Raw genomic sequence first — 23,243 nt, 5'->3', positions numbered from 1 at the left:
CAATATATTTGAAAATGTAGAAAAACATCCAAAAATATTTAATAAATTTCAATTGGAATTCTATTGTTTAACAGTACGATTAATCACAATTAATTTTTTTAATCGCAATTAATTTTTTTTAGTTAATCACGTGAGTTAACTGCGCTTAATTGACAGCCCTACTTATTTCATCACGTAAAAAAGTTCTACCAATCCCAAGGATCAGACACATTATCTCCCAGGTTAATACATATTCCAGATCTTAACCAAATACACGCTTACAGCCAATTCTTATTAACTAAACTAAAATTTATTTAAAAAGAAAAGAGAGAGAGTATGGTTAAAAGATCCATATACGTACAGACATGAGTTCAATACTTGAGGTTCAGATTCATAGCAGAGATGGTAAGCTTTATAGTTGCAAAGAGCTCTTTTAGATTTTAGTCCATAGGTTATAGTCCAATGTCCAATATTATATTCAGGGTGGACCAGTCAGCACTGGGATCTCAATCTTGTGGCTTAAGCTTCCTCTGCGTTGAAGCATCAAGGAGATCTGAGATGACAGGATCAGGACTCAAGGGTCTTTTTATGCAGTGTTCTAGCATCCACTTGACCATACTGTCCTGGGCAAACAATAGGTTTTTGATGTAACCTTCTGCTTCCAAAACACCACCAGTAATTAGTTACACAAATTAACATAGGGCAATTTATTCATTAGGCAGTATATCACAAACTTCAAAGAGACATATAGACAATGATGTTATTTCACCCAAGATTTATCTAAACGTTCATATTCCTTTTTGATCTCTGAATCCATAGCTATAGTGACAGACAGGAACTGTCTGTTTCCATGGCTAACATTTATGAGTACACATATATAATTAGTATCACCCCTAACTTTAACAATATAGGTTTGCATTTCAAAGTTCTAGCCTATCTAGCATCAAATGGCCTTAATGACCATTTCTAACATATCTCTACAGGCTGACTCTGGGTTAATTAGCCTGCAGGATGCTTAACCCTTTCTGGCCATGTGTTACACCCTTTATAAGATTTGTTACAAGTATATAACTGTGGTAGAAATAATGATTTGCATGATTATATTTTAATTAGATAATGTCACAGGGCGAAGTGTTCCTTTACCTGAACAGGCTAGCCTGTCCTCAGAACCAAATTCTATCCCTTTACAGCCTGTGCAACCCTGTTGACTTCAGTGGGGTTGTGCGGGGTATCAGGGCAGAATTGTGCCTAGATACTTACTAAAAAATAGGATTGTTGGATTGTATTAAATTCTGTGCTCTTAAACAGGTCACCTCATGATGAATAATTCAACTGAGTCGAATCTTCTCTCTACTTTTGATTATGATTATTATCCTGAGTTGGGCTCCGTCTGCAGCACAGAGAATATCAAGATCTTTGGATCAGTATTTTTTCCAGTCCTTTACTGTCTGGTGTTCGTGTTCGGCTTGGTGGGAAACAGCTTGGTCATTTGCGTTCTGATAGTTTGCAAGAAACTGACCAGCATGACTGATGTGTATTTGCTGAACCTCGCCATCGCTGACCTGCTTTTTGTTTTCTCCCTCCCCTTCCTGGCTCATTATGCTTCAGACCAATGGACTTTTGGAAATGCAATGTGTAAAACAATATGTGGAGTTTACTACATTGGCTTCTACAGCAGCATATTCTTCATAACCCTCATGAGTATAGACAGGTACTTAGCCATCGTCCACGCTGTGTACGCTCGGAAAGTTCGAACAACCCTGCTCAGCATTGTTATAAGCCTCGCCATTTGGTCAGTGGCCATTTTAGCTTCAATACCAAATATCTTCTTTATCCAAGAACTTAATGAAGATGGCAGTGTGAAGTGTGCTCCTTATTACCAAGATAATAGGACTACTTGGAAACTTTTCACCAATTCTACCGTCAATGTTTTGGGCCTCTTGATCCCACTTGGCATTCTCATTTTCTGCTACTCCCACATCATGAAAAATCTGCAGAGATGCATGAACCGAAACAAGTATAAAGCAATGAAGCTGGTTTTCATTGTTGTAGTTGTGTTTTTCCTCTTCTGGGCACCCTTCAACATTGCGCTTTTTCTGGACTCTTTGCGAAGCCTGCTCATCATAGATGACTGCGAGACGAGCAAAAGCCTAGACCTGGCCCTGCAGGTGACTGAAACCATCTCCTTCATCCACTGCTGCCTGAACCCAGTGATCTACGCTTTTGTAGGTGAAAAGTTCAAGAAATACCTTCATGAAATATTCAGAAAACATGCAAGATTCTTATTGATTTGCAAAGACCACAATGTCTTTCAGAGTCACTATAGTATCTCTTCTATGCGCACCCAGTCCTCACATTCTTCTGTTATTGACCCTGTCCTGTAAAATAGAATGGGCCAAATACAACCATTCAAGGATGCATTTGGTGTGATATAAGTATGAGTGACTTTGAAAGAAAATACTCCAGGCAGCTCAGTAAATACATTACTTCACGTTGTAGTTGGGAGGACTTATCTTTCAATTAAAGCTCTCTGTTACCCTAGTAATGACTATGGTATAAAAGTTCAGACAATGTTATAATTTCAGTGTCTTTAAATGTATTAATTTGAGCTTCATATATATAATATGCTACCTTACAAGGAGTACCAGGCTGTTATCAATATTATTATTTTTAAGCCTATACGTCACTCAAGTGCTCAGGGACCTATGGACATGTATAAGACATGTAACTATCAACCTAATTTATGAGCTTGGTTTTATAGTATAATTCCAATTATCCAAATTCCCTTTATCCAGAAATCCTAATTACCCAAATCTACAGTGTGTCCATCTACAGTGTGTCCAGCCTTATGTTAGTTCATCACACACACAACTTCTCAATTAGCCTCTTTGCACATGTAAGCTCTAATCAACAGCTTTGTATTTTGTATAGCAGATCTCAAGAAAGTTATTTTTTTACTCTTTTTAATAAAGTACAAAGTATTAAGCTAACATCACCATTACTCCCTCTGTTCCCTGTATTTCTATAACAGTGATACTGCACCTCAAAATAGCACTTTCATTTATCCAAACACCTGGTTAGTCAAAAGATTGAGATGTTCCCCAAACCAATGGGATTTAACAGTAACGTACGTTGTCACTGATGGTTTAAAAAAAAAGTTTCCTGCTGTATACTGCTTTTTTTCTGGTTGAGTTTAATAGCCCCCGTTCTTAAACATGTACAATAGAAACTGAGAGTTACAAACAACAAGGTTATGAACTGACTGGTCAACCATATACCTAATTTGGAACCAGAAGCGCACAATAAGGCAGAAGAAGAGACAAAAAAAATAAAATAAAAAGCAAATACACCACAGTACTGTATTAAACGTAAACTACTAAAAAAAGGAAAGTTCATAAAAAAAATTGACAAGGCAAGGAAAATGTTTCTGTGCTTGTTTCATTTAAATTAAGATGGTTAATAGCAGAATTTTTCTTCTGCATAGTAAAGTTTCAAAGCTGTATTAAGTCAGTGTTCAGTTGTAATCTTTTGAAAGAACAACCATAATGTTTTGTTCAGAGTTCCGAGCACTTCAGAGTTACGAACAACCTCCATTCCCGAGGTGTTTGTAACTCTGAGGTTCTACTGTTTTTGATAGTATATACTTGCTATAAACATTAGGGTAATGGAAGTATGCTTACTCCTGAGATTAATTATTACTTGTGAATAGTTTAATTTACATCATTGAGACAACTTGTATGAATAAAGGTTTCCAGGAATTTGCTCTAAATGAGAAGACAAGGAGGATTATAGCTAAGGGTATGTCTACAGAACAAAGAACACCTCATGGCTGGGACTGGGGCTCGCAGAGCTCAGGCTGTGGGGCTGTGTCATTGCTGAGTAGATTTCTGGGCTTGCAGTGGAGCCTGAGCTCAAGGACCATCCCATTCCGCAGGGTCCTAGAGCCTGGGCTCCGGCCTGAGCCTGAAAGTCTATACAGCAATGAAACAGCCCTTCAACCGGAGCTCTGTGAGCCTAAGGCCTGGTCCACACTACCCCCCCACTTTGGACTAAGGTACGCAAATTCAGCTACGTTAATAGCGTAGCTGAATTCGAAGTACCTTAGTCCGAACTTACCACGGGTCCAGACGCAGCAGGAAGGCTCCCCCGTCGATGCCGCGTACTCCTCTCGCTGAGCTGGAGTACCGGCGTCGACGGCGAGCACTTCCGGGATCGATCCCAGAACATCGATTGCCTGCCGCCGGACCCTCCGGTAAGTGTAGACGTACCCTAAGTCAGCTAGCACAGGCCAGCCGCAAGTATCTATTGCTGTGTGGCCATACCCTAAGGCTCTAAAGCCTTAAAGATGGTACATATGACTGGTAGAATCAGCATGTCAATGGCATACTGAACATTCATCACACACTGTATATCAGTGATACTAAACCGTTAAAAAAGAAAGGGCCATTTTATTTCTTTTTCTGTTTTGGTTCATCTCTGTCATCTCCTCTACTGTCTTTCTATTCTTTCCTTTCACAGCTTATTAAAAAAATAGATTGTGTACTTTTAATTTTCTATTTTTTCCTCATTTTTTACTCCCCCATCCCCATAGATCAGAAGGCACCTCCGGTTGGTGGAACATACATTAGTGGATCTTTGGTTTACTAAAACCAGCGATACCTTGTACAGAAAACAAAACATGGATCAAATTTGTCTCTGAAATAACCCTCGGGCACTCGGGGTTACACAAAGATTAATTTGGTTTAATAATTCAAAATTAGAAGCCATATTTTTCATTTTAAAATATGCTTGTATTTCTTTCTCCGTGACAGAAGAAAACAGAGTAGGGATGCAAACAGGAAACCATAGATAGATCATTGGAACGGTCAGCCTTGGGGAGAGACTCAAACATTTTAACATTTGGGTGTTTTCTTCAGCCACAAGTTATCTATTTTCTTTATAATTTTTTATGTGAATTGCACAAAATGCAAACAGTGAATACCAATAAAATAAATACAGATAATAATGTTTAAAAAGTAAAGTTTAATATGATAATATACTTCTCCTATGTCCCCCCTTTTTAAAAAAGAGTAAGTGACCAAAATTGAGCACATTTCCTTATGATGAGAATATGACATTATATAATATAATTTATATATTATTTCCATATTACCTAATCTCAACTTCTTAATGCTAATATATTATGATATAAAACTTACTGAGGACTGTGCAGAATTCAGGAGAACTAGAGTCCTGCAAATCCTGGGATATCCACTTTATATCCGAGGATGCAATTGTATTGTCCACCATGTTTGCCGATCAGATGCTGATATAATGAGATTCCTGCGTGTACTTCAAAGAGACACAAAGTCCCCCATTCCCAAAGAGAGAGAAGTGTCACATAGACCAACTCACAGCAAAGTCCACCCCTCTCCCCGTAGAAAGAGAGACTAAATATTCCCTCCCCACCTCCCGCCCCGTATACAGAGAAAGGAGAGGTGATACAAATCAAGACAAGCAGCAAAATCCCCCATGCTCCTATCCGTGATCCCTGCTGTTTAAGCAGCCAAGCCTCTGAAAGGCAACTGCTTCTGCACAGTAGGTCAGTGTGGCTTCCTGACTTACTTTGCAGAAGCAGCTACCTCCCCCTCTGACTGCCCATCGGGAGAGGTTTCCTAAATTGTTTGGCTGCTTTAACTGCATGGATAGGAGCATGGGGGATTTTGCTGCCTGTCTTGATCTATATCACCTTCCCTTTCTCTGTATACAGAGGGGAGACGGAATATAGGATCTTGAAAGCAGAGAAGCAGCTGACTGCAGCTTATAGCCCATGTATGAAAGAAGCAAGTCCCTGCAAAAATTAAGCACTGGCTGCGTGGCCAGAGAGCACTCACCCTCACCTGCGCCCCTCACCCTGTACCCCCATTCTGTACCCCTTTCTTGCACCCACGTGGGGAAACTGACGTAGAGTCACGTGGGCACCTCTCCTTGCTCCCCTGCCTCCAGCCCGCAAGGGGGGCGCGGAAGATGACCTGCCAAGCTCAGAGGTGCAAAAATTAAGCACCTTAGCCCTGAGATAGTATTGCCCTTGCATGTGCAGGTACAGCTCCGCTCCAGTCGCAGGAACTTGCTTGGGGAATGGAGGGGAAGGGCTATGGTAGGGACACAAGCACCAGTGCCGTGTAAAACTCAAAGAGCTGTGGCAGGCACAGCAGAAGGCAAGGGAGGCAAGTAGTTGCTTTCTGGTGCACAGCTGCAGACATGTCACTTCTACAAGGAGGGGTCTGGGGTCAGCGTGGTGATGAATAGCCCCTCCCCACCCCCATTGCACTCCTCTTATAGCCTGGTGTTCATAATTCATAACTCACAGAACAATACAGAAGGGCAGTGCAGGATCAATGCTTTCTGGCAGAGATGGCTGCAAGGGTGAAAGTAATTTAAAGGATTTACCCGAGCCTGAGCAGGGGCGTGGCCTCAACCGGAAGAGGTGGGGCTTTTCAAGATTTAAAGGCCCTGGGACTCCTGCTGTGGCTGGGAGCCCCAGGGCCTTTAAATCACCCTGGAGCTAGCAGCTGCAGAGGCGGCTGGGAGCCCCGGGGCTCAGGGGCGAATTAAAGGGCCCGGGGATCTCCGTAGCAGAGCACCGAGCCCTTTAAATCCCCGCCCGAGCCCGGCTGCCGGAGCTCCGGCGGCACTTTAAAGGGCCCGGGGCTCCCCGCAGCGGCTGGAGCCCTGGGCCCTTTAAATCACTGCTGCGGAAGCCGGTACAGTCTGGCACGGCGTACTGGCTCTTGCCGGTACGCCGGACCGGCTTACTTTCACCTCTGGATGGCTGGCTCGCAGGTTATCCGGGGAAGTTGAAAATCAGCTGGAAACCTAGTATGATGCCCATGGAATGATGGGATTGAGAAACCTGCATCCTGTGATGCTGAACCTGCCCCCATGAGGCATTGCAAACCCTTCCCAAAACAACCTGCGGCTAGCTGCACAGTGGGATAGCTACCCACGGTGCACTGCTCTGTGTCAATGCAAGAGCTGCTACTGTGGATGTGCTGGCTCCGCCAACAGAAGGAGCCAGTGTGGACTTGCAACAGTGGTTTAATTACAGCAGTGGCTATACGTCAAGGTAACTTAAGTCAACTTAACTATGTAGTATAGACATTGCCTTTGTCAATGGGAGAAGCTCTCCCGCCAACATAGCACTGTCTATCAGGGGCGTAGGTCAGTGTAACTATGTCACTCAGTGGGTGTGTGGATTTTTCACACCCGAGTGACATAGTTATACCAATATAGGTCTGTAGTATAGACCAGACCTCAGAAATCATGGGTGTGACATGTTAGTTACCCTTTTATCCAAGGTGCAAAAATTCCTTGAAAATGTTTTTAGAAACCATTCTTATTTTTAATGTTATAAATGACCGTCTTCAGGTTCAGGCCAACATGTGGTACATTCTGGCTTGGGCTAAAATTTTCTCAGCCATAATTTCTTCCTTCCACTGCAACATGCTTAGTTCATGCCTAGTACTACAATGCATGGCAGTAAATTGGAGCAAGTAAACATCAGTGCATTCACTAAGGCCATGTCTACACTAGGGAGCTTACAGTGGCACAGCTGTACCACTGCTCTAAGATTATTACTCGTGTAGCCGCTCCATGTCAATGGGAGAGAGCTCTCGCATTGACATAATGAAACCACCTCCACGAGCAGTGGTACCTGGATCTGTGGGAGAAGCTCTCCCGCTGACAGAGGCGGTGAGTTACATGGGCCTGTGGTGCCCAGGCTCCAGCAATATTCAGGGCCGGGGGCCCAGCTCCACCAATGTTTAGAGCCGAGTCTCTCCCCCGGCCCTGCCTGGAGTGTCCCCGGGCCCCCACCTGCTGCTCCCCCGTGCGCCTCCCCTGGGCCCCAGAGTGTCCCTGGCTGATTAAAAGCGGGCGGCTGCCCTGCCGCTCCGCACTGCTCTCCTTTGCCTGTGCTGCCACCTGAGGCTAGAGTACAGCACAAGAACAGGCTTAGGCAGCTGGCTGCTGCTGCACTGGAAGAGGGGGAGGAGGTGCACACATAATTGGCAGCACCCACCGGGAGGAGACGCTGGAAGAGACCTCTGGACCTCACTCACCTGAGCAGCTGCTGGGGCTTCCTTGAGTGTCTGACCCTGTGATCCTGCCCCCACCCCAGCCCGCAGCCACGGGGCAAGAGGCAGGCAGCACCCCCCGTGAGGCTATGCTGTGGGTAGGGCTGGCCTTACCATGAGGTGAACTGAGGCACCTGCCTCAGGTGCCAGACTGTGGGGGGTGGGGGAGTGCCACTAGGACCCAGAGTGTAGAAAATTGTGTCTGCTGCTGGTGCATATGTATTCTCTCTGCTCTAGGTGCACAGAGATGGTGGAGTGCTGTGCTGGAGGAAGGAGGGCACAAGAGACATAACAGGCAGGCGGGAGAAAAGGTGAGAGGGAATAACAGAAAGCAGCAGGAGCTGCAGGGAGAGAGAGGAGGAGGAGCCTCTTATGTACCTCTCTAGCACCCCCAGGAGCCTGGACTGATTAACACCAGCTTCTCAGGGAGCTTCCTGTTTCCTGCTGCTTCCCTGAACCCACTTGAGGAGAACAGGCAGTCAACTGAAGTAGTAGGAGCCAGTTAGGCCCTTAAGACGCTGATATCTTCCCTCACTCAGGCCCTGCTACCAGCCTGCTTATTTGTCCCCTTCAATTGAGTGTTGAGAGCCACTATAGCTGGCACAGAACAGCAGTCATGAGTGAAAGAAGAAAATGCCCCTCTGGGGCAGCATTCAGAAAAAGAAAGAAAGCAAAGGAAGTTTTTCTATCTAAGCAGGAAGGAGCTCTCCTGAGATACATAGACACAAATGTTCACGGTGAGCCTTCCGGCCCCAGTGAGGATGTGAGTGGTGAGGAGATGCCTGATATTCCAGATAGTCAGAGTGCAGGTGACCTGGCAGCTACTGCAGCATCGATATCTCCATCTCAAATGGATGTAACCATGCACATTCCTGAAGAAAAGTGTAGATCAGAGAAGAGTGTGGTGTAGGTGCAAGAAACAGCTGCTGCTGAGTTTAGTTCCTTAAGTCTAGATGATCCAGGACTGTGGACCCACTTGAGCAGTAGCCTGAGGGACTTCCTTGTACTGCATGGGCCACAGCAAGTGAAAAACTTAATGTTCCCCGGCTCCAGCAGTGTTTGAGGCTGTGTCTCTCCCTCAGCCCTGCCTTCTGCCCCGGACGCTCCCCTATGCGTGTCCCCTGGGCGATTTAAAACGGCCTGGGGCCCTGCCCACCGGCTTCCTGCCTGTCCACTCCACGTGGCTGCCGGCCCCTCCCTGCAGCCCCTGGGTGGGGTGGGACTGTGTCTGTGTCTACACGCGCTGTTCCCGCCCCAAGCGCTCCTGCGTCCAATAGGATGCTGCAGGGGCAGTCCTGGGGGTAGCAGTGCACAGAGGCCCCCTGGCCCGCCCTGCTTAGGAGCCCCAGGTAAGCACCGCACCCCCCTACCCCCTCCCAGAGCCTGCACCCCCACCCCTTTCCCACACACCTCTCCCACCCCCAAACTCCCTCCCAGAGCCTACACCCCCACCCCCAGCCCAGAGCCTGCACCCAGCACCCAAACTCCGTCCTAGAGCCTGCAACCCCACCCCCTTCCCACACATCCTCTCCTGCCCCCAAACTCCCTCCCAGAGCCTGCACCCCAGCCCTCCACACTCCCTCCCAGAGCCTGCACCCCCACTCCTTACCCCAGCCCAGAGTCTACACCCAAACTCCATCCCAGAGCCTGCACCCCAGACCCCCTCCGCCACCCAAACTCCCTCCCAGAGCCCAACCTCTCACCCCTTCTGCACCCAAACTCCCTCCCAGAGCCTGCACCCCTCCTGCACCCCAATCCCCTGCCCCAGCCCAGGGCCCGCACCCCAGACCTCCTCCCCCCACCCAAACTCCCAGAGCTTTAGGGAGGTGGGGGGCGGAGTTTGGGGGAGCAGGTTCTGGGCTTTGGGCACCACCAAAATTTCTACAAACCTGCCGCCCCTGTAATCTTGCTCTCTACAAGGAGAGAAAAAGTAGTTTCCCCTTTCACTTGCATCTGACTCCGAACCACACAGGTTTCCCATTTTCTGACACGGGCGATCTCATCTTCAATTTGTCTAACTTCCCATTCAGTAGGTATATTAATGAACATGAAGTGGCATTCAGGGTCCGCTCCCTACAGCTTACACCAAATTAAAAGCCTCTTCTGGTAATCTATATTGGGAATTTACTCAATTTCCCTGGGAAGTCAGCAGAGGTGTATTTAAGATCTGAGTTTAAAAGACGGGATCCCAGCGATGCCTCCAATGTAGCATCCCCTATCCACCCAGTTACCTCCTTTAGTGCCAAGCTCCTTACGGGTTTTGGTGGACAGACCTGGCTTCTTCTGGATCCTGCCACCACTCAGCAGGGTGTAACTTCTTTTTCTTCCCTTATTAATTTATTTGGCAGTGCCTCCACCCCCTATGCTCCTTCCTGGCAGGGTCACCTTGCCAGCATGGGAGGAAAATACAAATCACAGAGTAACCCCCACTTATTTGCCAGATAGTTGGAGGCTTCCAAGAAATAACACAAACATATACAGTAACTCCTCACTTAACGTTGTAGTTATGTTCCTGAAAAATGCTACTTTAAGCTAAACGATGTTAAGTGAATCCAATTTCCCCATAAGAATTAATATAAATAGAGGGGGTTAGGTTCCAGGGAATTTTTTTTGCCAGACAAAAGACATATATATACACACACAGCATCAGTTTTAAACAAACAATTTAATACCGTACACAGCAATGATGATTGTGAAGCTTGGTTGAGGTGTCAGAGGGTGGGATATTTCCCAGGGAATGTCTTGCTGCTAAATGATGAACTAGCAATTGGCTGAGCCTCAAGGGTTAACACATTGTTGTTAATGTAGCCTCACACTCTACAAGGCAGCACGAATGGAGGGAGGAGACACAATAGACTCATGGCAGTGGCTGCAGACATTCCCTGCGGAAACTGAACGTGATGATGAACCCATGCTATCCCACTGGAGCGCACCACTCCCTCCACTTTCAAAGTGCCGTGTGTGTGTGTGTGTGTGTGTGTGTGTGTGTGTGTGTGTGTGTGAGAGAGAGAGAGAGAGACCTTGTGTGTGTGTGTGTGTGTGTGTGAGAGAGAGAGAGACACGCACATTGCCCCTTCAAGTACACTGACCCCACTCTAAGTACATTGCCTTTTTAAGTAGATCAGCAAGTTGAGACAGCAGCTGCTGCCAGCAAACTCCCTTCATCCTAAGCGGGGTGAGGGGGACACCCTGACATCAGCACCCCTCTTCTCCCCCACCCCTTGCACAGCAAGCAGAAGGCTCCCGGGAGCAGCTCCAAGGCAGAGGGCAGAAGCAGCACACGGCAGTGGGGGGAGAGACAGCTGAACTGCCTGGCAATTGATAGCCTGCTGGGCGGCTGCCACACAGGGAACTTAGGGGAGCTAATAGGGGGGCTGCCGGTCCACCCTGGTTCTAAGCTCCCACCAGCTTGCTCCAACGGGCTGCTCTTCCTGCAAGCAATGGACAAAGCGGGCAGCTGCCAAATAATGTTATAAAGGAGAATTGCGCAACTTTAAACAAGCATGTTCTCTAATAGATCAGTGATGTAACAACGAAACAATGCAACAACATTAACCAGGAGGATGTTAAGTGAGGAGTTACTGTACAATATATTTAACATAGAAATTATATTAAAGAGAAGATAAATATAACATAACAGGGTAAAACACTATTCTCAGGATCACCAGTGACCCTACTTATAATACCCGTGAATTTCTCCAGTCACGTGACCTAATATAGCAAACGTCAAATTAGTGTCCCATTGGTATGTGTACTTTGTAGGGTCCCTGGATGACCTGTGACCACAATATCATCTGTGCAGCAGTAGACTCACAAGTGGGATAAGGTGCTAAGTCCTTCCGCAAATTTAGTAGGGCACCAGGTAATAAAATCCCCAAACCCTTACCCCCTGGCTTGAGAACACAGTTCAGGGTGTGAGGGGTCTCCCAAACATTTTTCCTGACCAACTAACTAAAAGATGGTGACTCACAACTCTGTAATGGATCTTCAGATTCAGAGATGGCTCTGGGCTCCTCAGTCACTGCAGAGGGCTGACGATCGCTGCTGGCAGGCATCCTCTTCATGCAGGAGTCAGGCTGCTTCTGGTGCCAGGATTTCTCCTCACCACCAATGGGTGCAGGGCTCAAGGTGCGGCTTACAAAACTACACTAAACTCCTAATCTCCCGCCCCAGTGCTCAGACCCACTCACAGCAGGTGGGCAGCCCTGGACTAGCACCCAGAGCAGTGGTGCCATGTGGTGACTGATCTCACCTAAAGAGCTGGAAGCTTAACTCAGTCTGGCTGGGGGAAAATTTCCCAACAAAGCTCTACAAACTGAGAGTCACCTTGGAGCAGGAAAGGCTCAAGATGAGGGATCTTGCTGTCAAGTCCCCAGAGGCCAGTTTCCGGGGGAGCCCTGCATGCAGACCTGGAACTCACCAGCTCCCCACACAGCAAGTCCTGCCCTTGCCCTGGCTGGCTCCAGACTGCTCCAAACTGGCCCACCCCTGAACTCCCAGGGAAGGGCTTCTCACTCCCTATTGGTCAGGCTGGCTCTTGTTCTTGGGCTTTCACTTGTCAATCATTTGAGTTTGTCCCTTCCTCCGAGCAGGTGCACCAGCCATCTTTCCCCAAACCAACAGGGACCTGTGTTGTTCTAAATAGTGTCTCTCCTCTCTCCCTTTTGGCTGCTGAGCAGACTCTGAGTCTGCCCTTGGGTCCCACTTCCTCCAGGGACAGTGTGCCTCTCCCTGAGCTACCAGCACACAGAGCCCCAGGAATCTAGGTAAGCTCCTTGGGATTTCTGCAGCATGGCGGCAGTCCCAGCCATGGTGAGTACAGCCCTGGACATTGGGGGGATTGGCGATATGAGGAGGGATAGCTCACGGGCATGAGTTTATGTGTATAGGGCAACTGAACTGAATACTGGCACTGTTTTCCACAGTCGGTGGTGTTTTTAGCTGATATCTCACTCCTGAGGGTAATAGAGGCTGAAAGGGAACAGCTCCTGCAGGTGTCAGGGTGCCACCAGGACTGTATGATACTTGCCTGTGTGTGCTGCAGTGGTGCTTGCTGAAGTAATTGCTGAGTGGTGTGAGAAAGTGTCCTATGGCAGTGGAAGAAATAAGACAGCTCCCCTCCCCCATAAACCTTCAGCAGAGAATTGCAGGCTACCTGCAGGAAAGTTTCATCAGGATATCTATGGAGGATTCATGGGACATCCCAGTGCATGTAAACAAACAGTTTACAAACAAACAGGGGCCACCTCTGCTTAACTCTACAAGGGAATGAAAAGCAAATAGGACCGCTACCTGTATTGGTTATTTAACTACCTCTTCTAGCACAAGTTAAAGAGTACATGAACAGATGTGTCCTGCTGCTTTGGGGGTTCCATCCCTGTAATTTCAAAACAAGCTGCATACTTACCAGAGGTTCCTTCCCCTGCATCAGGCTCCTCCATGCTCAACTGTAGGGACTGGCTGGATTGTGCAGGACTCAAAAACATGTTCTGGCTTGCTGTGCTGCTGGATCCCCTGGTCGCCTGTCCCCCATAATCCTGCTCCTCTTCCTTGTCCACATTCTTGCTGTTCACAGTGGTGGCCTGTGACACTGGCTCCTCCAAAGTATCCATAGGCCTCTTGGGGGTGGTGTGGGGTCTCTGCTGAGGATGACATGTAGCTCTTTGTAAAAGTGGCACGTCTGTGGCTCCACACAAGAGTGATTGTGGGCCTCTCTTGCCTTCTGGTACGCTTGCCGCAGCTCCTTGGCTTTCACGTGGCACTGCTGCAGGTCTGTCTTGTAGTTCTTCTCCTCCATGTCCCAGGCAATCTGCTCGTAGATGTTGATGTTTCTGTGTCTGGATTGGAGCTGTGCCTGCACAGCCTCTTCTCCCCACAGACCCAGGAGATCCAACACCTCCTCTATACACCAGGCAGGAGTGTATCTGCAGTGTGGAGCAGGCATGGTCAGCTGGGCAGTTGCTAGATGTGCTTGAGAGTTGCTAGGTGAGCTCTCCTAGGTGAGCTGGACAACCAGGAAATGGAATTTCAAAAATTCAGGGGGCTTTAAAGGGGAGGGACAGTTTCTTGTGTTCCTGGCCGCTGGCAGCAGAGTTCAAAACAGTGGCCAGAGTGTTCAAGATGGGGCATTGTGGAACACCTCCTGTCATGCAGTTATAGATCACAATATTTAAAGCAAACATTTACACCACAAACAAGTAATATCAAGCTAGCTAACTATAGGGTCCCAAGTCGTAGTCATTTTATCCAACATAGCACTCACTTGGGTTAACAAAATCCACTGACATGATCAGTACAGTTTGCAGTTTCCATGTGGCCTCTCTTAAAACAACCAACCACCCAAAAAAGCAAAGACAATTCCAGACAAAAATAACAAAACATTAAAGTGCCAAATTCTCCCTGGTGCAAACTGGCATCACTCCATTGATTACATCAGCAAAGAATATGGTCCCAAATCCATTAAGTCAAAACAACTTTATTAGAATGCTGTAGTTATGGGGAAAAAATGAAAGAGAGGAAATTCATAATTAAGGTTCTTCAGACAACTGTACTTTGATGCTAATTGTTATTTGTAATATCTATTGTAAATAATGTTTTCTGATCTCTGTTTTTCATCTATCTGGAATATATTAATGGATAAAAGCTGCCTTATTTTGTTGTGGTGTTGGCTTATGTTGTTGGAGTTATTGGAAGTTTTTATGTAGTGTCACTGGAGTTCATGCTTACATTGCATCTGATAATGTCTCTTAAATGTTCTTTTGTGGGGTTTCAAATACTAAAGAATTGTTATTCACTCTGAGAAAATTGTCCGAGGAGGCTCTCAAATGTGAACAGGAATGGTATTCCTCACCACCACCTCACAATAAACAGGAGACTCAGAAAAAGTTACAGAAAAGAAAATGTCTAGAGAAAATTTGCTTGGTTCCTACCAGCTGAAGCCTCTGCTATCCGATCCTCATGGCTGTATGCAATTGAGCTGTACTGATTTTATAAAAAGAATTTCTATCAGTGCTTCTTGAGAAAAGGTCCTTCAAAATGGATCATTTGTGGGCCTTTATGCTGTGCTGATAACTTCTGTTAGTTACTCAGATACCCTGGTGAGAGGGGGTGTGAGTATTTAGATAGAAAGTGTGAAATGATCACGAGGGTTGAATGTTTGTTTTGGGCTTTTCTCAAAAATTATGGGCTGCTGGAGATCTGAGCCTCAGCCGCCTCCAGTTACTGGAACCAGAGCTTTTGCTAACCCATAAGTTCCTTTTCATAGCAACAGGCATAATTACCCATCATGCCCACTGAGGGCCAGGGCAAATGGCAGTAATATTGGTTTTTCTCTTTCACACATCCCAGTCACAGTTTGGGCCTTGTTCAGAGGCATCCACCTTCACAGCCTTACAGAAACCGTGGGTAGTTTCTTTCCCCTTCCATGTCCAAAATTCCTGGCCCAGTTGCAGAACTCTGCAAACCCACATTCCATAGGTGGGCAGCCCCTTTTTATGTGTCCTTGTCACCCGTACTGATAACACATGGTACCCTGACAGCCAGCTGGAGTCACCCTAGGTTCCGCCCTCTTCTTCTCTGCCACCTTTCCAGCCGCAGTTCTCTGACTCTCCTCCCCAGAGTCAGTCCCTTGAACTATGACCCCTCTTTGCTGGCGATATCCACCTCAATGAATTCTTCTGGGAGCTTGACTGCAGTCATTTAGGGTCACTGTCTGATGCCTCCTGACCCACCCCCGAGTGTTCTCAGGGATGGGCTGCAGGAGCTGTTCTAAAATCATTGCATCCATAATCTCACCCACCGTCGGAGCATCTGGCCTCAGTCAGCAGGTAGCCTAGTCCATCAGTTTCTGGGCAAATGCCCTGGGCTGTAAATCCCCCCTCCCGCCTGCCTGCCAGTCCATCTAGTGGCCCAAAATTTTTTGCTGATACTTTTCAGGGGATAAGCCCACCTGATCTCGGATGGCCACCTTAACCACATCATAATCCTGTGCCTGCTCGTCATTTAGAACCAGGTCGGTCACCTGAGCATCCCCTGTCAAATAGGGTGTAGCCACAGGGCCCAGGTTCCCTTCTCCCAATCTGCGCTCATAGCTACTCTTTCAAAAGTGACCAAACATGCATTGGAGTCATCTGCAGGCTCATCTTACAGAGGCCTAGCGCCTCTGCCCAGATGCTGTTCGCTGCCACAGGATTCATCACATGTGGGAGTAGCTGCTGCTGTATATCAGCTTGCAGTGACCAGGGCTGGTTCTCAGCATTCTGTCCCACACCCAAGTTCAAGGTCACTCAAACCTGATCCTCAACGGTGATCCTCACCGCTGGGCCTGACAGGTTCTCAGCTAATCTGACAATCAGACCCTAATAGTCTTCCTGAGTTCAGCTCCCTGAAATTGTAACCCTAATGAGGCAAAAGGGCAGGAATTCTAGAGCATGCCCCCATAAAAGGAAAAGTGACCCCCTCTGTAGGTGAGGCCCTTAACATTTGATCTACATTGATATTAGAGTGCAGTGTTTCTCAACAATTGGTCCGTGGACCAGCGCTAGTCCCTGCGATCTCCTTCATGTTTATGAAGTTTATGAAGACAGCAGACTGGTCCCTGGTATCAAAAAGTTTGAGAAACACAATATAGTGCACCTCTCTTGACACTTTGACCTGGATTCTCTGGTCTAATAGGGCCACTTTGTGTAGCCTGATACAAAATGGCCTTAAAATGGCCAGAGAGAGAGCTGGAACAACATCCCCCCTTGTACAGAGGAACTCTTCAAGTGGATGGAAAACTGTCAGAGGAGGGTCTGCTGCCTTCTTCATCAACTGTGTTTCCCCTTCCCCTCCCATTCTTGATATAAGGGCAGGAAAGCGGCAGTTGGTTTGTCTGCAGGAGGCATGATGGAGCAGAGCCTCCATTACTCCTGAGCTGTCGTTAATGTAACTTACACCAGTGGCAGAAGCTAGAGTTGGCCCCCTGCTGTTCTAACATTCATGCAGGCTGGTTGGCCAGGGAGCTGCAACACCTTCCCTGAGGCTGCCATTCTCCACTACAAACATAGGTGGGACATGATGTAGAATCGAGGCCTTTACCTTTATTTTTATTTGCCAAGCTGATACGTTGCTGCTCTGTAATCAGATTGGGGCTAGGTGCATGAAGTAACTTCAGGAGACCTTGGAAATTCAGAATCAGATGTGTTTATATTGAACCTCCTTCATGACTGGGTCATCTGGGGGATTACATTATAATAAACAAGCTAGATAGGTCAAACTTGCCTTAAGTTAGGCTTCTACATCATTATTTAGCTATATTTAAATAAAAATGGCCAGGTTTGCAGTGCTGCTGAGCACTCACAATCCTTATTGACTTCCAGAACAGTTAGCAATGATCATCTCTTTTGAAAAACGGCTACTTTTATTTAGGTACCTAAATACAAACAAGGGTTGGGCACCCACGTACAAAAATTTTGGCCCTGCATGTTTAAAAAAAATTCTTGACAAGAATTGGCTGCTGCAGATTTAGTGTTTGTTTCTGCCTAAACGAGTGAGAGAGCGAGCGAGTGCGTTCAAATTAACACCTTGACTCTGTAGGAACACCACACGTACGATAGATGCAAAAGATAATTGCACCCAGCGTGCAGTGATGATAAGCAGAGCTTGTAATTTACAAAATATATTTGTAAAGTTAACTGTTCGTCTCTAGTAAATTAGAAAGGTGCATATTATAGCGTGGCACTAGCAAGGCTGAAGTCCTGGGGAAAAGTGGTTGTCACCTACTAAGAAAAAAATTCAGATGCTTTTTTTTCTTTTGCACTCAGAATTCTAAATGGACTTTGTGTGAAATCTCAGGCTGGATGTGTGCAGTCCTCTGTGCACACGGCTGTCTGCCCTTTCTGAAGAAAACATAGTTTAGAAACAAGGAAATGATAAACAATAGGGTGCTCAGCATGTTCACTACCTCAGTTTTATTGGTGCTTTAATTATGCACCATGAAGTCAGTCTGGTTCCTTAACCCGCTGAACAGGATGCACAGTGAATGGGAATCCCCATGAGTACCATTCATTCAGGCTGAGCACTGGGGACAGGATTTGGGCCTGAATATAGTTATCTAGTTAATCGGACTCTCAAAATTCTTCTGCTCGCTAATATACTATTTGTTGTTCCGCTTCTCATGGAAACACACCACATCCCTGACACACCACCCAAGAAAGTCACAAATCCATTGCCTCCCCAATGCTAGCCTGTCTCCCTCTCTGCATCGCTTGTAAAACTGAGTAGGAAACCCTGTGAGAAGATCTCTCATGGGCTTCCCAGTATTTCCTCTTTTCATTTTAATGGAAATGGTTTGAGGAGAGCAGTGCTTAATTTGCAATGAAAGAGGTGCTGGGGTGCAAGCATTTTTTTACTTTCATAACTGAAAGAGGAAGCCCAGAGATGCTGAGGCTACGAACTGCCAAGCCCACAAGTGCCGAAGCTCAGCCCTGGCAAGCCTTGGCACAAATTAAGCACTGGGGAACAACCTTTCTCTTGGGATTCACAAAAAATAAATCTAATGAAACCCCAAAGTTAGCCAAATATCTTCAAACTTAAAAAAAAGCTTTGATTTGGTTCAGGTGTTGTGTGAGGCTTGAGGACAAAATGTTCTTTTACCTGAACAGGCTAGCCTGTCCTCAGGGCCAAATTCTACCCCTTTACAGCCTGTGCAATCTTGTTAACTAGTGTGATGTGTCAGGGCACAATTGTGCCTAGATTACTAACTAAACAATAGGATTGTTGGGTTGTATTAAATTCTGTGCTCTTGAACAAGTCACCTCATGATGAATTATTCAACTGAGACAAGTCTTCTACTTTTTATGATTATTATTCCAAGTGGGGCTCCACCTGCAGCACATGGAATATCAAGATCTTTGGATCAGTATTTTTTCCAGGCTTTTACTGTGTGGTGTTCGTGTTCGGCTTGGTGGGAAACAGCTTGGTCATCTGTGTTCTGGTAGTTTGCAAGAAATTGACCAGCCTGAGTGATGTCTATTTGCTGAACCTCGCCATTGCTGGCCTGCTTTATGTTTTCTCCATCCCCTTCCTGGCTCATTATGCTTCAGGCCAATGGACTTTTGGAAACGCAATGTGTAAATTAATATGTGGAATTTACTACATTGGTTTCTACAGCAGCATTTTCTTCATAACCCTCATGAGCATAGACAGGTACTTAGCCATCGTCCACGCTGTGTACGCTCGGAAAGTTCGAACAACCCTGCTCAGCATTATTATAAGCCTGGCCATTTGGTCAGTGGCCATTTTAGCTTAAATACCAAATATCTTCTTTATCCAAGAATTTAATGAAGATGGCATTGTGAAGTGTGCTTCTTATTACCACTATAATAGGACCATTGGAAACTTTTAACCAATTTTGAAGTCAATATATTGGACTTCTTGATCCCATTTGGCACTCCCATTTTCTGCTACTCCCACATCTTGTAAAACCTGCAGAGATGCGTGAACCGAAACAAGTATAAAGCTGTTTTTTGTTGTTGTAGTTGCGTCTTTCCTCTTCTGGGCGCCCTTCAACATTGCACTTTTTCTGGCTTCTTTGCAAAGCCTGCACATCAGAGATGACTGCGAGACGAGCAAAAACCTAGACCTGTCCCTGCAGGTGACTGAAACCATCTCCTTCAGCCACTGCTGCCTGAACCCAGTGATCTACGCTTTTGTGGGTGAAAAGTTCAAGAAATACCTTTATGAAATATTCAGAAAACATGCATGATTTTTATTGACTTGCAAAGACTACAATGTCTTTCAGAGTCACTATAAGCACCTCTTCCATGAGCACCCAGTCCTTGCGTTCTTCTGTTATTGACCCTGTCCTGTAAAATAGAGTGGGCCAAATACAACCATTCAGGGGTGCATTTGATGTGATATAGTATCAGTGACTTTGAAAGAAAATACTCCAGGCAGCTCAGTAAATACATTACTTCACATTGTAGTTGGGAGGACTTAGCTTTCAATTAAAGTTCTCAGTTATCATAGTAGTGACTCTGGTATAAAAGCTTATACAATGTTATAATTTCAGTGTCCTTAATTGTATTAATTTGAGCTTCATATATATATAATACACTTCCTTAAAAGGAAGGCTGTTATCAATATTATTTTTAATCCTACAGCTCACTCAAGTCCTCAGGAACCTATGGACATGTAACTATCAATTGAATTTATTATCTAGGTTTTGTAATACAGTATAATTCCAGTTATCCAAATTCCCTTTATCCAAAAATCCTAACTACCCTAATCTACAGTGTGTCCATCCTGTGGTCTTATGTTAGTTCATCACACACTTAACTTCTCAGTTTGCCTCTTTGAACCTGTAAGCTCTAATCAACAGCTTTGCATTTGTATAGCAGTTCTCAATAAAGTTTTTTTTTTTTACTTTTTTTAATAAAGTACAAAGTATTAAGCTAACATCAGCATTACTCCCTCTGTTCCTTATATTTCTATATCAGTGAAACTGCACCTCAGAATAGCACTTCCATTAATCCGTACACCTGGTTAGTCAGAAGTTTCAGATGTTCACCAAACCACAGATATTTAACACTAATATATGTAGTCACTGATGGCTTAAAAAAAAAAGTTTCCTGAAGTATCCTGCTTTTTTCCAGTTGAGTTAAATAGCCCCTCTTCTTGAACATGTATTTGATGTTATATACTTGCTACAAACACTAGGGTAATGCAAGTATGCCTACTCCTAAGAATCATTTTTACTTGTTAATAGTTTAATTTACATCATTGAGGCAACTTGTATAAGTAAAGGTCTTCAAGAAATTGCTCTAAATAAGATGACAAGAAGGAGCATATCTAAGGGTATGTCTACACAGCAACGAAAAAAATCCATGGCTGGCTCATGCTAGCTGACTAGGACTCACAAGGCTCAGGCTATGGGGCTGTATAAATTTCTAGGCTTGGGCTGGAGCCCAAGCTGTGGGACACTTCCCTTCTCCCCTGCTCCTCCCCTCCCCCCGCCAGGATCCTAGAGACCAGGCTCCAGCCCAAGCCTGGAAGTCTACACAGCAATAAAGCTGCCCTACAGCCCTAGCTCTTGAGTCTGAGATGGATAGCATGGGCCAGCTGCAAGTGTGTATTGCTGTGTGGACATATCCTAGGGCCTGGTCTACACTAACCCCCCAATTCGAACTAAGGTACGCAACTTCAGCTACGTGAATAACGTAGCTGAAGTCAACGTACCTTAGTTCGAACTTACCGCGGTCCAGACGTGGCAGGCAGGCTCCCCTGTCGACTCCGCGTACTCCTCACACCGAGCAGGATTACCGGAGTCGACGGCGAGCACTTCTGGGTTCGATTTATTGCATCCAGACAAGACGCGATAAATCGAACCCAGAAGTTCGATTGCCTGCCGCCGAACCAGCGCGTAAGTATAGACAAGCCCTAAGGCTCTAAAGCCTTAAAGATGGTACTTATGGCTGGTAGAATCAGCATTTCAATGGCATACTGAACAGTCAGTACACACTGTATTTCAGTGGTACTAAACCTTTAAAAAAGGTAGGGCCACTTTATTTATGTTTCTGTTTTGGTTCATCTCTGTCATCTCCTCTACTGTCTTTCTATTCTCTTTCCTTTCCCAGTTGATTAAAAAAAATAGACTGGGTGTTTTAATGCCTTTATATTTTTTCCTCATTTTTTGCTTCTCAAGCCCCATAGATCACAAGGCACCAGGCTCCTCAGGTTGGTGGAACATATATTGGTGGCTCTTTGGTTTACTAAAATCACCAATACCTTGCAGAGAAAACAAACCATGGATCAAATTTGTCTCCAAAATACCTCCCCTCTCCCCAGTGTTACATAAGGATTAATTTGGTTTAATAATTCAAAATTAGAAGCCATATTTTTCATTTTAAAATATGCTTGCATTTCTTCCCCTGTGACAGAGAAAAACAGAGAAGGGATGCAAACAGGAAACCACATACATATAAGATCATTGGAACAGTCAGCCTCGGGGAAAGACCTAACATTTGGGTATTTTCTTTAGCATCAAGGTATCTATTTCCTTTACAATTTTTATGTGAATTGCACAAAATGCAAACAGAGAATAAAAATAAATACAGATAATAGAGTTTTAAAAGTAAAGTTCAATATGATAATATACTACTGCTATGCCTCCCCTTTTTAAAAAAAGATTAAGTGACCAAATTTGAATACATTTCCTTATGATGAGAATATGCCATTATATAATGTAATGGCTTTATAATTATCTCAACTTCTTAATACTAATATATTTCGGTATAAAACTTACTGACTGTGCAAAATTCAGGATAACCAAACAAGTTGTGGGCCTGGGTGCTGTGGGAACAGATTAAATTTAAACAGGATAAAGATAAAGCAATGTATAGTAACAAATAATCTGTGGAATAAATGGGTACCTGGTCTGAGCCAATACAGTAAATCCTATGCAACATAGGAAGAATCTTCCCCCTGCCTTCCAATGTTATGAACAGCACCCCTCTTTAAGCACTTCATCCAAAATCCACTGAAACCAATGGAAAGACTCCCATGGACTTGAAGAGCAGGCTTATTTTGCCTTGGAAATAGAGTGGTTGGGCCCATTATTCTCTTCAGATGCATGACGTGCATCACCACACACTTGAGATTACTGGACATATTATTGGTAACATTCAAGCAACTCTGTCACACTGCTGCTAGTAGAACAGACTCCCCAGGCTAATACTTAGGACTAAGCTGTTGTAAGAGATTTGTTGGATGTTAGGGTAGATTTTATGGTGGAGTTTTAAGAAGTAGTACAGGGAAAGAGAAAATGCCCTCTAGAGAACTGGAAAAGAAGCCAGTGATTTCTCAACATAAAACTTTTTGTACTGGTTGACTTTATTTATTAATGTAGACAAATAGAAGAGCCTAAACTGGGTTTTTTCAAAGATCCTGTAAAAAAGTGCTCTCTATAAATGGGACTATTTGTTGAAAAAAACATGCTGTTGTTGAAAATAGCTGTTAAAATGCAGTAATAAAGCCGGTTAGTTAAAAGGAACATCCTAAGAATTTCGCCATAATTTGGAAGAAGGTGACTATTTAAACTTTATTATCTGTATTTATTTTATTTTTATTCACTGTCTGTATTTTGCGCAATTCAAAAGGCAGTGAGTCTTC

General features: G+C 45.1%; 2 protein-coding genes across 2 annotated transcripts; both read left to right on the top strand.

Annotated features, from left to right (window-relative positions):
• Window positions 1-1,270: 1,270 nt before the first annotated feature.
• On the top strand, window positions 1,271-2,400 carry LOC113405159 (C-C chemokine receptor type 8-like). Its single transcript, XM_026646081.1, has one exon. The coding sequence runs from the start codon at window positions 1,296-1,298 to the stop codon at window positions 2,361-2,363; it is 1,068 nt and encodes a 355-aa protein (XP_026501866.1). The 5' UTR covers window positions 1,271-1,295; the 3' UTR covers window positions 2,364-2,400.
• Window positions 2,401-12,884: 10,484 nt separating this feature from the next.
• LOC112119308 (C-C chemokine receptor type 8) lies at window positions 12,885-19,839 on the top strand. Its single transcript, XM_029914274.1, is given in 4 exon segments — window positions 12,885-12,905; window positions 18,949-19,459; window positions 19,462-19,585; window positions 19,587-19,839. Coding segments are annotated over 4 exon segments (909 nt in total).
• Window positions 19,840-23,243: the final 3,404 nt, after the last annotated feature.

This window comes from Terrapene carolina, unplaced genomic scaffold, assembly GCF_002925995.2.
Source record: "Terrapene carolina triunguis isolate 2854851 unplaced genomic scaffold, T_m_triunguis-2.0 Scaffold34029, whole genome shotgun sequence".
In the NCBI taxonomy this organism is placed as follows: domain Eukaryota; kingdom Metazoa; phylum Chordata; order Testudines; family Emydidae; genus Terrapene; species Terrapene triunguis.
Note: the sequence above shows the minus strand (reverse complement) of the source record. Positions and strands in the feature narration are given on the sequence as shown.